Consider the following 15,193-nt stretch of genomic DNA (forward strand, 5'->3'; position numbering starts at 1 on the left):
CTGAAGGAGGTTCATATAACTTGCCCCAAGTCCCTAAGCTACAAGTGATGGAGCCACAATTCAAACCCAAGCCTGCCAGGCTCCCCAACTGGGAAGGCTACACTTGACTACCTTCCTGCCCCTTCCATTTTCCTGCAATACATATGACCCTCTAATCTCCACTTTCTCCTTAATCTCCAGGGATAATAAAAATCTTCCTTGTTCATCACTAAGATCCACGTTGTACCCTTGAGAAACTCAGAGTCTAGTAAGGAAGCAGACATATAAGCAAATCATTTCAATACAGTGTGATAAAGAGAAATATAGAAGCAAGACTGGTTCTGCATGGGGAGTCAGGACATACTGTACTAGTTTTCTAAACACTTGGAGTCATCCTTGACTCTTCTCTTTCTCTTACATTTCATTTCTAATTCATTAGCAAATCCTGTTGGCTCTACTTTCAAATGTAGCCAAGACCTGACCTCTTGTCCCCGCCTCCACTGCCATCACTCTGGTCCAAGCCACCATCCTCTCTTGGCTGGATTATTATACTAGCTTCTCAACTGATCTCCCTGCCTTTGCCTAAGTCTGTGTTCTACACCGCAGTCAGAGTGATCTTTTTAAAAATAAGTCACATAGGGAATTCCCTGGCGGTCCAGTGGTTAGGACTCTACTTTCACTGCAGGGGGTGCGGGTTCAATCCCTAGTCAGGGAACTCAGATCCCACAAGCTGATCCCACAAGCCTCACAGCCCAAAAAAGAAAAAAAAAAGTCACATAATGTCACTCCTCTGCTCAAAATTACTTCCATTTTGACTTCTAATTTCTCTTAGAATTAAATTGAAAATTCTTACCGTGGCTACTAGGTCTGACATGCTCTGCCTGCCCTCTGCCCCTCTCTTCCTTCTCTGACCTCAGTTTTTTTTATATTTATTTATTTATTTATTTTTGGCTGTGTCAGGTCTTAGTTGCGGCATGCGGGATCTTTCATTGCAGCACACGGGCTCTTCATTGCAGTGCTCAGGCTTCTCTCTAGTTGTGGGACATGGGCTCAGGAGTTGTGGCACTCAGCCTCTCTAGTTGTGGTGCACGGGCTCAGTGGTTGTGGCACGTGGGCTTAGTTGCCCCACAGCATGTGGGATCTTAGTTCCCCAACCAGGGATCTAACCCACGTGCCCTGCATTGGAAGGCAGATTCTTAACCACTGGACCACCAGGAAAGTCCCCTCCTATTTCTCCTATTTTTCCCATCTCCCTTGCTACAGCCATAGTAGGTTCCCTGATGTTCCTTGAGTACACCAGGCACACTCCAGCCCCAGGACTTGGCACTTGCTGTCCTTTCTACCGAGAAGACTTTCACCCCAAGCACTCACATGACTTACTTCCTCCAGATGTCAGGTCAGATGTTGTCTTGTCGATGGAGTTTTCTCTGAGCATGCTACATAAAATAACTGCCCACTCCATCAGCCCCATTCCTTTATCTCCGTTGCCCTGCTTTACTTTTCTTCATAGTACCCCCTGACATTATATATAGTTATTTGTTTATGATCTATCTCCTACATGAGAATACAAACCCCATGAAGGCAGAGACTTTGTTTTGTTTCTGCTGCATCCCTTGTACTAGAGCAGTGTCGTAGGTGCTCAAAAAGTATTTGTTCAATGAATGAATGAGTGAATGCTTCCAATTTGGATGTGAATATAAAGATATTCATATAATGCTATTCCCTGAGCTCTAAGCACCAAAGAAATGACACATGCCCTTAAAACATTTTGTGAATTAGGCACGTTTTAATAGTATAACTGGGAAAAATAATTAAAATTATCCTGATGGTGCTTAAAAATACCTCACGGGAAGTAGTCAATATCCTCTGGTACAGAAGATGTTAGGGCAAATGTACACTCAATACTGATGGTACCACCATACCAATTGTGAAACTACTGAAATACTTCTGTACCTCAGTTGGTACAGAGCTGCTGTTCCTGAGCTTTAATCCCCCAAACACCACCACTTCAAGTGTTCCTCCAGCAGCCAGAGGAACTGCCAACCATGGCAGGGCACCTCCAGGACCCTGTCCAAAGCTGGGCAGCACATGTACGTAATAGGTCATTGAATATTTAATATCACTGCTGGAGGTAGTAGCAATTAATAGATTAAAGGGAAGACCCTAAAGATGGGGTTATTAAAAGCTAAGGAAGGGGCTTCCCTGGTGGCGCAGTGGTTGAGAGTCCACGTGCCGATTCAGGGGTCACGGGTTCGTGCCCCGGTCCGGGAAGATCCCACATGCCGCGGAGCGGCCGGAGCCTGTGCTCCGCAACGGGAGAGGCCACAGCAGTGAGAGGCCTGCGTACCGCAAAAAAAACAAAAAAAAAAAGCTGAGGAAAACAAACATATAAAAAACATCTTGCAATAGCTGCTAGCTCCAGTGAGTAAAATCCTTCCTGTTGCTGACGACAGTGTAAATGTCCTGATGTATAAATGACGTGTCACTTTTTCCAACGGGATAAAAAGCTCATTAAATTATCACCATGGATGCACATGCCAGTTACTACTAGAGCAGAGGCTGTAAAGGTTTACATTTTTATCTATGATTTACCTTCTGTTTGCACATTATTGTTGGCCTCATTTTCCAGAGTTTCCGGAATGAAAGAATTATTCTAATATCAATCCCTCAACAGCAGTTGATAAGCAGAAAGCAAAAGAGACCTTACCTTTCCTGTTAGGTGGCCTTTTCCTTGTTCCATACCCTTCACCACATTTAATAAAAGTGAGTTTGGATTTATATTTGTCCTTTAATATATCCACTAATCAAATGAATCATACAAGATAAACATATACCAGTTCTGGGAAGAGAGATCTCATTTCATAAGCTTATACAAGCAAATGATGATGGAACCTTTAAGAGACATTCTGATTTAACTCCTAGGTCTACTTTGAAAATATGAGATTCTTTTAATTCATATTTCATAGTATAATTTGTATTATTATTATTATAGCCACAATTTAAATGTAGACCACTTACAATTACTTGAGAAATAATAATAATAATATGATATCAGGACATGCTTTGAAAACAATCTGGAGGAAAATACACCAACTGTTAATAGTGGTTCTCTAGCAAAAAGAGATAAGAGCAGACTTTCACTTTCAACATTATTTAACACTGTATGTTATTTTTATTCCAAGGGGGAAAAAGCAATAAAGAGATTTTAAAGTACAAAAACATTGAAATATTTCAGTCAGTAAGAGACAAAGAGTTCCCCTTCTTCACATATTCAAATGTCTTTGAAGCCTGCAAATCAATAACAAAAATACCATTTCACGGGTCCTTAATTTAGTTTGAAATCCCTTTCTTCAGGCTCAAAGAGAAGTTAATAAAGCATTGGCCTGAAACCATTACTGTTATGTGCACATAGGACTGGCATGAGTACCAGCCAGAGGCTTTTGATCTCAGTGACACAATTTCTATAGCACAACCAGTCCTGCCTCCATCATCCACAACTGCAGAGCAAAGATCTCTAAAAGCCTTAGATTTAGATTTTTTTTTAATGAGAGTGAGAACGATCTAATGTTTACTTACAAAGAGAAAACTATCCCATTTTGTTAAATTTTTATCTTGGAATGCTGCATAAAAACAAGGAAAGAAAGTCCACTGACTCATAATTGCCAACATTCATTGAGTTCTTCCTACATGCAAGATACATCATTTAATCCTCACAGCAAACACATGAAGTAATAATATGCTATTAGTCTACCCATTCTACCTAGGAGTATGTTGAGGCTCAAAGAGGTTGACCAAAATCAACTAGCTCATAAGTGGGAGCTAGGAGCAATCCAGACAGACAAACCTGTGTTCCTATCTACTACTCCGTCATGCTACCAAATCAGTCATTTCAGTGGCAGCGGTTGAGACTACATTTAGCAAACCAAAAAAGTGTATATACAAGTTTAATTTCTTCTACCTGCAGTTGTTCTAAAGGCTTAGCCTTTCACCTTAATGAAATATGTTTCAAAATCTGTCCAATATATTCTGGATTTCAGTCAAGCTAAAATCAGCATCAGGGTGAATTTTTGTTTCACATTTTAAAATATTTTTATCAGTAACCTTAACCCTTCTCCAAGTGTGTAAAGAACCACTTAAACTTTCAGAAAGCCATATTAATCCAAATTAAGGAAATGGATGCTTAAACAGATTTCAAAGCAATTTCTACCCAAAGGTTGAATCATCTATCTACTGCAAGCCTTACAAGGGAAGATATTGATGTCTGTGTACCTTTTCATTTTAAACAATATTTACACAGTCCAGTGTTTCTCTGAACAAGAAGCCTTGTGGTAGCCCGTACATGAAAACTCCCAACACTATGGCAACTAGAATGGCAATGATTGCACAATGATTCATCATGCACCCTGAATAGAAATTGTTTGCTGGGGACAGAAAAACAACTCAAAGCCATGCTTTACTGGAGAGGAACCCAGTTAAAGAATAATCTGTGGTGGTGGGTTTTTTAAGTGTTTATCAAATTTTTATACTTTTATGCTAGGACATCTATCTTAATATTAACTCTAGTTTAGAGAGGTAATTCATATGTCTCCTACAGAAATGTTCACAAATTCATTCTTTCACTCATTCAAGAAATTATGTGCACAAAGTAGCTGTCCTCCACTGCAGGTGCTGTGCTCGGTGCAAGGCATACCACTTTGAAGGAGATAAGCAGGAAGCCAGGCTCACTGAGCTTCCAGTATGACTAATAAGCAAATTGTCAACAAGAGGACAATATGATACACAGCTGGCCACCTGACGTATACGCAGGGTGCTCTGGGTAGCTGGGGCACACATAAATCCCAGAGGAAGTGATGGCTAGGCTGAGACCTGACTCAGGAGCATGACCCAACCAATCAAAAGCAGGGCAGGGGGCTTTCCTGGTGGCGCAGTGCTTTAGAGTCCGTCTGCCGATGCAGGGGACACGGGTTCGTGCCCCGGTCCGGGAAGATCCCACGTGCCGCGGAGCGGCTGGGCCCGTGAGCCATGGCCGCTGAGCCTGCGCGTCCGGAGCCCGCAACGGGAGAGGCCACAACAGTGAGAGGCCCGCGTACCACAAAAAAAAAAAAAAAAAGAAAGAAAGAAAGACGGGGATCCGATATGAGTTAAAAGCATAGTAGGAACATTTAAATAAACCATTCGCCCATTCGTTTCCCTCCATTTAAGAAAGCAGGGCAGGGAGGTGGGCAGGCCTCAGGGATGTTCCGGGCAGAGAAAGCAATAGGTATAAAGGTCTAAAGAGTGGAGAGCAGGGCACATCAAGGAACCAAGGTAGTTGTGAGTGGCTGAAACATGGGGTTGTAAGCATGGTGGTGGAGAGAAAATGAGGATAGAGAGATAAGTGGGGGGAGCACAGCATGAAGGGACTTGTACCTAAAGGCCCAGCAATGGCAAAGAATGAGCTATCGCTACACGCACAATACGGGTAAATATCACAGACGTAAGGTAAAGCGAAAGAAGCTACATGCAAAAGAATACATACTGTATGATTCCATTTACATGAAATTCAAAACTAGGCAAAACTAATCAATGATGATAAGATCCAAAAATGGGAGAGGGTGCTGACACTGAACAGGATATGACTGAACAGGACATGGACTTTCCCTGGGGTGGTGGAAGTGTTCTACATCTTCATCTGGGCAGTGGTTAAACTGGTTATATGTGGACAAAAATTTATCAGGTTTACACTTATGATTTGTTCACATTGCCTTAATGAAAAAGGGGAGGGACTTCCCTGGTGGCCCAGTGATTAGGATTCTATGCTTCCACTGCAGGGGGCCTGGCTTCAATCCTTGGTCAGGGAACTAATATCCTGAAAGCCATGTGTCGTGGCCAAGAAAAAGGAGGAGGGTCAAATGAGCAGAAATAATAGTTAAGTATCTAACAAAAGATGACTTCATACATTGGAAAATGACTTGTGTATACAAATCAAAGGGATCAGTGATTTCTATAGAAAATTAAGAGATTTACGATAAGGTAAAAAATTTTTTTAATGAAGAGGGGTTGGGTCTTACCATTTGTGAAATATGGAGTTATAGACAGGTCTTAATCATAATATTTTCCTTATAGAAAAATCACATGTATACACATACTATACACATACCTATAGTATACACATATAGTAAACATAGTCATCAAATTTAAGATCGTATTACCTACCCTGAGGGTAAAATCAGGGTAGGAATACACAAGAGATTTCAACTGCACTGGTAAAGTTTTAAGCTGTGTGATACACACATGGGCATTTGTTATAGTATTCTTTGTACTGTTTTATACATATTAAATCTTTCATTTCTTACCATAACTAGAAAGAAAGACCACTATTTGCAGTGTGAAGCAATTAAAGGAGTCCTGTAAGGATTCAGGCATGAAATGATAGTGGCTTACCTACCGCAGTGGCTCTGAGGATGGAGGGAAGAGGACCTATGGGAGAGAGATGCGGAAGGCAAATCACCAGCATTTGGTAGTCAATCAGATGTAGATGTGAGGCAGAGGAAGGAGACAGGTTTTTGCCTGACCAACTGAATGAATGGTGGTGCCATTTATTGAGATGGGGAAACATAGAAAAATGAGCATGATTTTAAGAGGTGAGAGGAGGATGAATAACAAGTCCAGTTTTTCACAGAGTGACTTTGAATTGTCTCCAAAAGGAGATTTCCAAGAAGCAGGTGAAGCTACAGTCTGAAACTGAGGAATGAGAACTGAGTTAAGGGTAGATTGGAGAGCCATCAACAAGTAGCTGATGATTGAAACCACAGACTTGGACAAAACTCCAGAGAAAAAATGGGGAGTAAACCCAGAAGAGAGTTTAGAAGGGAACCTTAGGACAGAAGGGAAGGAAGTCACAAAGGAGACAGAAAGAGCAGCCCAAGAAGTAGGAGGAAAAGCATAAGGGCGTACGTATCCTGGTAGCTAAGAAAAAGGAGTGTCAGGAAGGTGAGCATGGGGCTTCCCTAGTGGCGCAGTGGTTGGGAGTCCGCCTGCCGATGCAGGGGACACGGGTTTGTGCCCCGGTCCAGGAAGATCCCACATGCCGCGGAGCAGCTGGGCCCGTGAGCCATGGCCGCTGAGCCTGCGCGTCCGGAGCCTGTGCTCCGCAACGGGAGAGGCCACAACAGTGAGAGGCCTGCGTACCGCAAAAAAAAAAAAAAAAAAAAAGAAGGTGATCATGGTCAATAGTGCCAAATTCTGATGCAAGCTCAGGGAAGGTAAGGACTGCAATGTAGGCCATTGAATTTGGCAGCCAGGAAGTCCTTAGTGACTATTACAAAAACTGTTTCCTAGAAAGGTGAGGAGGAAGACTGGGATAAATTGAAAAGGGCAAATGGGAAGTAGAGATACCAACTGTGGACTTCTTTTTCAGGAAGTTTGGCTCTAAAGGGAAGGCAAGAGATAGGGAAGGAGCAGGAGGGCAACAGGTTAAGGAAGGATTATTGGTTTGCTTGTATTTTTTCAAGCTGAGATACACAAAAGCATTTATGCATAAATTTATGATCATGAAATGTAAAATATGATAAAGAAAAAACAAATGTGCGAATATATTATTATATAATATATATGGACCTATCCAGGTCTTCAAAATGAAGAAAACATAGCAAGGTTCTCATCAAGACAGCCACCTGGTTACAAACATATTTAAGTCATGTTAACATTTGAGAACTGGTGAAATAAAGCATAAACTGGGCAGATTTGAAACCATGAAGCAGAACATTATAGCAGAAAGATAAATGAATATCAAATGACTACTGTTAGAAAGATAGACCTTACTCAATTCCCTCCTCACCTTCCATCTGATAGTGCAAAAATATTCTTTGGCATTGAATGAAAGAATAATTTTGAGTGTAAATAGATAAAAGAAAATGAAGTTACTATTAAAGCCATTTTAGATCTCTATGCTCTACATTTTCATGAGAAACAGCCATTATTAAATACTTACCAGCTTTGGAGTTTTCAGGATGCTTGTCAGGGTGACATTCCAGGGCCCTGACCTTAAATTCTGCCAGGATTTGTTCAGCCTAAAAGAAAAATCAATGTTTAAAATAAGGAATCCAGGGCTCCCCTGGTGGCGCAGTGGTTGAGAGTCCACCTGCCGATGCAGGGGACACGGGTTCGTGCCCCGGTCCGGGAAGATCCCACATGCCGCGGAGCGGCTGGGCCCGTGAGCCACGGCCGCTGAGCCTGCGCTTCCGGAGCCTGTGCTCCGCAACAGGAGAAGCCACAACAGTGAGAGGCCCGCGTCCCGCAAAATAAATAAATAAATAAATAAATAAAATAAGGAATCCAATTTGAATGGAATGAAGGAAGAAGTTGGGTGTCAGTTTTTCCCAAAAAAGCCATGATCACCCAACTTTTTATTTTGATCCCTATATTTGTATTTTGACTTTTTACTCTTAAGAAATTATTTTCTCAATAACAAAATTCAGAAAGTATCCAGTAAAAGTTCCTATTCAAATAGTAGTCTGTGATGACAATTAAACTTGCTACTGTATTTAGATGATGGCCCAAGACATCTATGAGTTCAAATGTCAAAAATGGTCAGATAGGTTTATCCTAAGAATATATGAAAGGTGAGTTTACACATCCGAGTTCTTCTAAGGATGCTTAGCCACCAACCATTATTCAAGATGACTATCCAGGGACTTCCTTGGCATTCCAGTGATTAAGACTCTGAGCTTCCTTTGCAGGGGGCATGGGTTCAATCCCTGGTCAGGGAACTAAGATCCTGCATGCTATGTGATGTGGCCAAAAAAATTAAATTTAATTAAATTTTAAAAAATCAATTTAAAAAAAAGACTCTCCAGTTTATAAATTACCCATTATAAAGTTCTTTCTGTCTGCCTTTTGGCCCTTTTCTTTTTTATTAAGAATTTCACAGTTGGGAATTAGGAGGTTAGATAAATGTAGTCAAAAGGTACAAACTTCCAGTTATAAAATAAGTACTAGAGATGCAATGTACAACATGATAAATATAATTAACACTACTGTATGTTATATATGAAGGGTGTTAAGAAAGTAAATCCTAAGAGTTCTCATCAGAAGGAAAAAAATTTCTATTTCTTTAATTTCATATTTATGTAGATGATGGATGTTCAATAAACTTACTGTGTAATCATTTCATGATGTATGTAAGCCAAATACTATGCTGTACACTTCAAACTTATACAGTGCTATATGTCAATTATATCTCAATAAAATTGGAAGGAAAATTTTTTCACAATTTTTAAAAAAAGGATAAACCTGATAATTTTGTTACCAATAAACTGTTTGGTTAGAGATTTTGATTGGGAAAACAGAAACTTCAACCCAAACTAAAATGAGATTTGAGGGCCATTTATGATTTTATTTGATTTCACTCACCCATCTAATCCTTATTATCATGAATTATCAAGACTTGGCTTCATTAATTATAATTGCAATGTCAACAGCAGGATACAACAGTGGTTATGTGGCTCTTGGATTCTGATTACTTTGTTTTAAATCCCAGTTCTGCCCTGAGATTTTAGGCAAGTTGTGTAATTTCTATGTGCCTAGGTTCCCTCATCTTTACGTTTCATGAATAAGTCGAGCACTTAACACAAAGCCCAATCACAGTAAGAACTCAATAATAGTAGCTATTATTAAATGTCAGTGGTTAAGTAACTTGAACTCATTTAGCTTATTACTATTACTCAGAAGCTGAGTTTTTTGTTAACTAAGCAGATGGAATTTGAATCTAATAATCGTAACCACTGTTTTATGTGGCCGAATTCTTCAGACTTAGGGACCTATTATCAAGTACTATATTTACTATACATGAATTAATGAAAGCAAATTGCCTCTTGTTTGAGAAATGAATTCTCAAGCAGTTCAGCTCAGTATTGTCAGAAGATTCATGGGAAAAACATTTTTATCAGCTCCACGTCATCCTTAATCAATTCTCATAAAAAAATCTTCACTTTTACAATCAAAGACAGGCTGTATTAGATATGAATATGTTTAAAGCCCAGACTGATATCTCTACTCTTTTCCATGTTAAGCATGTACTGGGAAACACTTGGAATAACAGGAAGAGATATATTTCCTAGTAAGAGCTGTAATTGATTATGTTTCCTCTTCCTGGGTGCTCCCTTTACCCCTTAGTCACCATAACCTGCTAATAGAATGAAGAAAATTGAGATTGGGGCTTGTTTTTATATTTTAAAATTTTTAAAGAATCTAGTAGTAAGCTTTTTTTTTTTTTTTTTTTTTTTTTGCGGTACGCGGACCTCTCACTTTCGTGGCCTCTCCTGTTGCGGAGCACAGGCTCCGGATGCGCAGGCTCCGCGGCATGTGGGATCTTCCCGGACCGGGGCACGACCCCGTGTCCCCTGCATCAGCAGGCGGACTGTCAACCACTGTGCCACCAGGGAAGCCGTAGTAGTAAGCATTTTTAATTAACAAGTAATTTATGAATACTCACGAACTCTCTTTGAAAAAATTTCTATCAATACAGAATTTTTTTTAAAAAACCTTTACTCCTTTTCCCCTAAGATAACAGAATCCTTCAAGACACATTTTCACACACTTATATACATATTTATGTATATATTTTGGGGGGATTTAATAATACAAATGGATAAAATTTTACCTATCTATCAAAGGTAGAAAGTTTGGGGTTTTTGTTTTATTTTTTAATTCCTATCCCATCTTTAAAAATTAAGAATAATCCATATCTGTCTTTCATTGCTTTTCATAGTTTTATTGTCACAAAGTTTATTACAAATCTCCTATGTACGGCTGGTTCTGGGTAAACTAACCAGTAAAGAGGCTTAGTTTGTCTTGGGCATGTTCTATTTATCTCCTGGCATCACCACCCTAAGTGTGGCCCATGGACAAGTGAGGCTCTCCATGTCAAGGTCCTCTGAATCTTGCCTTCCAGACCCAATGTCCAATGGTCTGGAAAGCTGCCTACCCTATTGGCCAATAAATATACAAAAAAGTTTCAACTTTACACATAATTAAATAAATCAACACATCCACGGGATGATCATGACCAGTGTCACTGAGGGTGCAAAGAAATGAACTCTCTCATGCTTTCCTGGTGAGGACGTAAATGGTTCACATTTTCTGGAAATCAATTGCGATATACACATATATAAAAATCCTTGGGAATTCCCTGGCGGTCCAGTGGTTAGGACTCCACGCTTTCACTGCTGAGGGCCCAGGTTCGATGCCTGGTCGGGGAACTAAGAGCCCACAAGACAGGTAGCACGGCCAAGAAAATAAATTTAAAAAAATTTTTTAATCCTGTAATTTTTTTCATACTCTTTAGTTCAACAATTTCAATTCTAGGAATTTGGCTAAGAGGATAATCAGAGGTAGGAAATGGATTTAGTTATAAGAAAGTTCAATGAATTAAAAGTTGTACACTTTAGGGCTTCCCTGGTGATGCAGTGGTTAAGAATCCACCTGACAGGGCTTCCCTGGTGGCACATTGGTTGAGAGTCCGCCTGCCGATGCAGGGGACACAGGTTCATGCCCTAGTCCAGGAAGATCCCACATGCCGCGGAGCGGCTGGGCCCGTGAGCCACAACTACTGAGCCTGCACTCTAGAGCCGGCGAGCCACAACTACTGAGCCCACGTGCCACAAATACGGAAACTTGTGCACCTAGAACCCATGCTCTGCAACAAGAGAAGCCACCGCAATGAGAAGCCTGCACACCGCAACAAAGAGTAGCCCCCGCTTGCCGCAACTAGAGAAAACCCACACGCAGCAACAAAGACCCAATGCAGCCAAAAATAAATTCATTAAGTAATTAAATTAAAAAGTTATACATTTTAAACAAAAACCTATGTGCCTAGTAATAGGATATTTGTTAACGTTAATTGTAATATAGCTTTAAGATGGGATATTTTACAGTCATTAAAAAAATCATCTTTTAGTAGAAGACAATAATCTGAGAAATTTTATATAATGCATTCTATGAGAAAAGGTAAGCTACAAAGTACTATGTACGGTATAAAACCTTAATGTTTTCTCAAAAGGAATTACATAACATGTGAATATGTAAAATAAAGATAATGATAATAATAGCTAAGATTTATTGAGACCTACTCTGTGCCAGGCACTGTTCTAAGTACTTTATATATAGCATCTCATTTAATTCCCACAGCAATTCTATGAGGTGGGTACTATTATTATTCCCATTTTGCAGATTAGGAAACCAAGACATAGGAAAGTTAAGTAATTTTCCCAAAGTCACAGAGCTACTAAGTGGCAAAGCCAGGATTTCAACTCAGACAGTCTGACTCCAAACACATACAAAAAAATATATATAGGGCTTCCCTGGTGGCGCAGTGGTTGAGAGTCCGCCTGCCGATGCGGGGGACACAGGTTCGTGCCCCGGTCCGGGAGGATCCCACATGCCACAGAGCGGCTGTGCCCGTGAGCCATGGCCGCTGGGGCTGCGCGTCCGGAGCCTGTTGCTCCGCGGCGGGAGGGGCCGCGGCGGTGGCAGGCCCATGTACCGCAAAAAAAAAAAAATATATATATATATATATATATATATATATTTATACATATACACATGTACTTATTACATAATACATAAATACAGCATATATGTACGCATAATTGGCATGCCTATGTCATACTCCCAAACATTAAGCATTTTTCTCTGTGCTCTCTTCATACTCCTCATTTCTTTATTGAACATACATTAATTTTAGAAATTAAATTTTAAAACTTAAAAACTTATCTTTTCCATATCCTAATAGCACAGTATTTTGCTCTGTGCCAGGAAATACTCATGTGCAATAAGGAGTAATTTGATTCCCACTTGAACAGATCTTCTCCAGCTTTTCCCTGGCCACACAAATGCCCTCTGACTCTCCCTCCATGCATTTAAATTTTAACCAAGTAAGATCGTTTCATGCCCCATCTCTTCTCTGAAGTCTTCTCAGATATTCTTTCCTTAATTCCTGTTGCACTCATAAACAGTACCGCACAGCACAGTACTTATTTGTCCTGGAATTGTTTCCTGTGTATGAGCTTTGATTCTTCGACTGGATGCCAATTTCCTTATACACTCGCACCATGTCTCACTTTTTTGTTTTGTTCTCCCCCCATCACGTCTAGTACTGGACCAATGCCAAGTGTTGAATGAATACTTGATTATAGACTGACAGATATTCTTCAAATAACATGACTGTAGTGTAATAGGAGCATTCTGAAAATGTGATTTATTCATTAAAAGAATACATTGATTCATGTGCTGGAAATGTATATGCTACAGAATATGTTGCAGAAAAGACAAGACCCATTTTAATAAGTGGGTTAACATCCATCATTTCGATTTACTTAGTTTGAAACTGGATTTTTCCCACAAAACGCCCGATATTAGTAATATCCCTGAAATAGATTTCATGAGAGATCATCTTACATCATTCTAATGAAATGATAATTAATTAACATGAGCTATAGAAGTGATTTGAGCCATAAAATATACAATGGTAATACTGGGTTAAAATCCATAAAATACAATAACTATCTATTAATCCACAGTGACAAAAATAGTTGAATAAGTAAGTAAATGTGGGAGAAGGGGTAGCTTTTCTTTACAGAAGAATTCCAAGTAATAAATGTAAACGGATGAGGAAAATAGAAAGTCACCATTAGGCAAACACCATAACAGTAACTCTTATAGGCAAGATTCCCTAAAGGATGCTAAAATCAGTGGGTGAACGTTTGAGGAGAAACACTGTGGTCTCAAAGAACTGTCACCAATATATTTGTTAACTACAAAAGGGAAAATAGTAACCCTACACTGCAAAAACCTGGCAGAAGAAAGCTGACAGACACATCTTAACCAAATGATCAAGGTTAATAAGACATATTACATCAGGTACCCCTGAAATGATGCACTGGGAAAGGCACACCATCACTTCTGTGGTGTTCTTTCCAAAAACACATAAACTCACTCTAATCATGGGAAAAGATCAAGCAAAGCAAAATTGAGGGACATTCTACAAAACAACTCACCACTACTCTTCAAAGTGTCCAGGTCTTGAAAGACAAGGAAGATATGAAAAACTGTCATTTTGGAGGAAATTAAGGGAACCAGACAACTAAGTACAATAAAGGATCCTGGCTTGGATCTTGGAAGAGAAAAAGGGCATTAGTAGAAAAATTGATGAAATTGGAAGGAGCCCTATACTTTAGGTCAGGGGTTGACTAACTCTGGCCCACAGCCCACGTCTGGCCTACCACATGTTGTTTTTTCTTTGTTGTTTTTTTTGGGTTTTGTTTTGTTTTTGTTTTTTTGTGTTTGCTGTGCGCGGGCCTCTCACTGTTGTGGCCTCTCCCGTTGCGGAGCACAGGCTCCGGACGCGCAGGCTCAGCGGCCATGGCTCACGGGCCTAGCGGCTCCGTGGCATGTAGGATGTTCCCAGACTGGGGCACGAACCCCTGTCCCCTGCATCGGCAGGCAGACTCTCAACCACTGCGCCACCAGGGAAGCCCCCACCTGTTTTTAAAATAAAGTTTTATTGGAAGACAGCCATGGTCATTCATTTACATGTTATCTATAGCTACTTTCTCACAATGGCCAAATTGAGTGGTTGTGGCAGAGACCATAAATCCTGCAAAATCTAAAATATTTGCTATCTCAGGGTCAGCACCAAGAGGACACACACAGGGACTTCCGTGGCGGTCCAGCAGTTAAGACTCTGCGTTCCCAATGCAGGGGACATGGGTTCGATCCCTGGTCAGGAAACAAAGATCCCGCTTGCCACACACGCAAAAAAAAAAAAAAAAAAAGACAAGCAGGACACCTGGGTTTAAGGAAGTACTCACTCTCTCTCAGGTCTCTGCACTTGCAGAAACCCTGAGAGTTAGTGCCTCCTTAAATTTTGCATCATAAGCACTCTGCTTGCCTCATCCTAGTGCTGACCGTGTCTATCTGGTCCTTTACAAAAAATGCTTGATGACCACTGGTTGAGTTAATACTATTGTACCAATGTTAATTTTCTGATTTTGATAATGGTACTACCATTAAATATGATGTTAACATTAAGGAAGCTGGGTGAAGTGTATACAAGAACTCTATTATGTTTGCAACTTTTCTGTAAGCCAAAAATTATTCCAGTATAGATGGCGCACAGAGGATTTTTGGAGCAGAGAAACTACTCTCTATGATACACTATGATAAGGTGGATAAA

General features: G+C 40.2%; 1 protein-coding gene across 1 annotated transcript in view; it reads right to left on the reverse strand.

Annotated features, from left to right (window-relative positions):
- Positions 1-15,193, reverse strand: part of DNAJC12 (DnaJ heat shock protein family (Hsp40) member C12) — a 34,344-nt gene that overhangs the window by 15,611 nt on the left and 3,540 nt on the right. Inside the window, exon 2 of the mRNA XM_082673689.1 lies at positions 7,952-8,030. Coding sequence (XP_082529815.1) covers positions 7,952-8,030 — 79 coding nt within the window. The remainder of the gene's footprint in view (positions 1-7,951; positions 8,031-15,193) is intronic.

Source organism: Grampus griseus (genome assembly GCF_964374135.1).
Source record: "Grampus griseus genome assembly, chromosome: 16".
NCBI classification, from domain to species: Eukaryota; Metazoa; Chordata; class Mammalia; order Artiodactyla; family Delphinidae; genus Grampus; species Grampus griseus.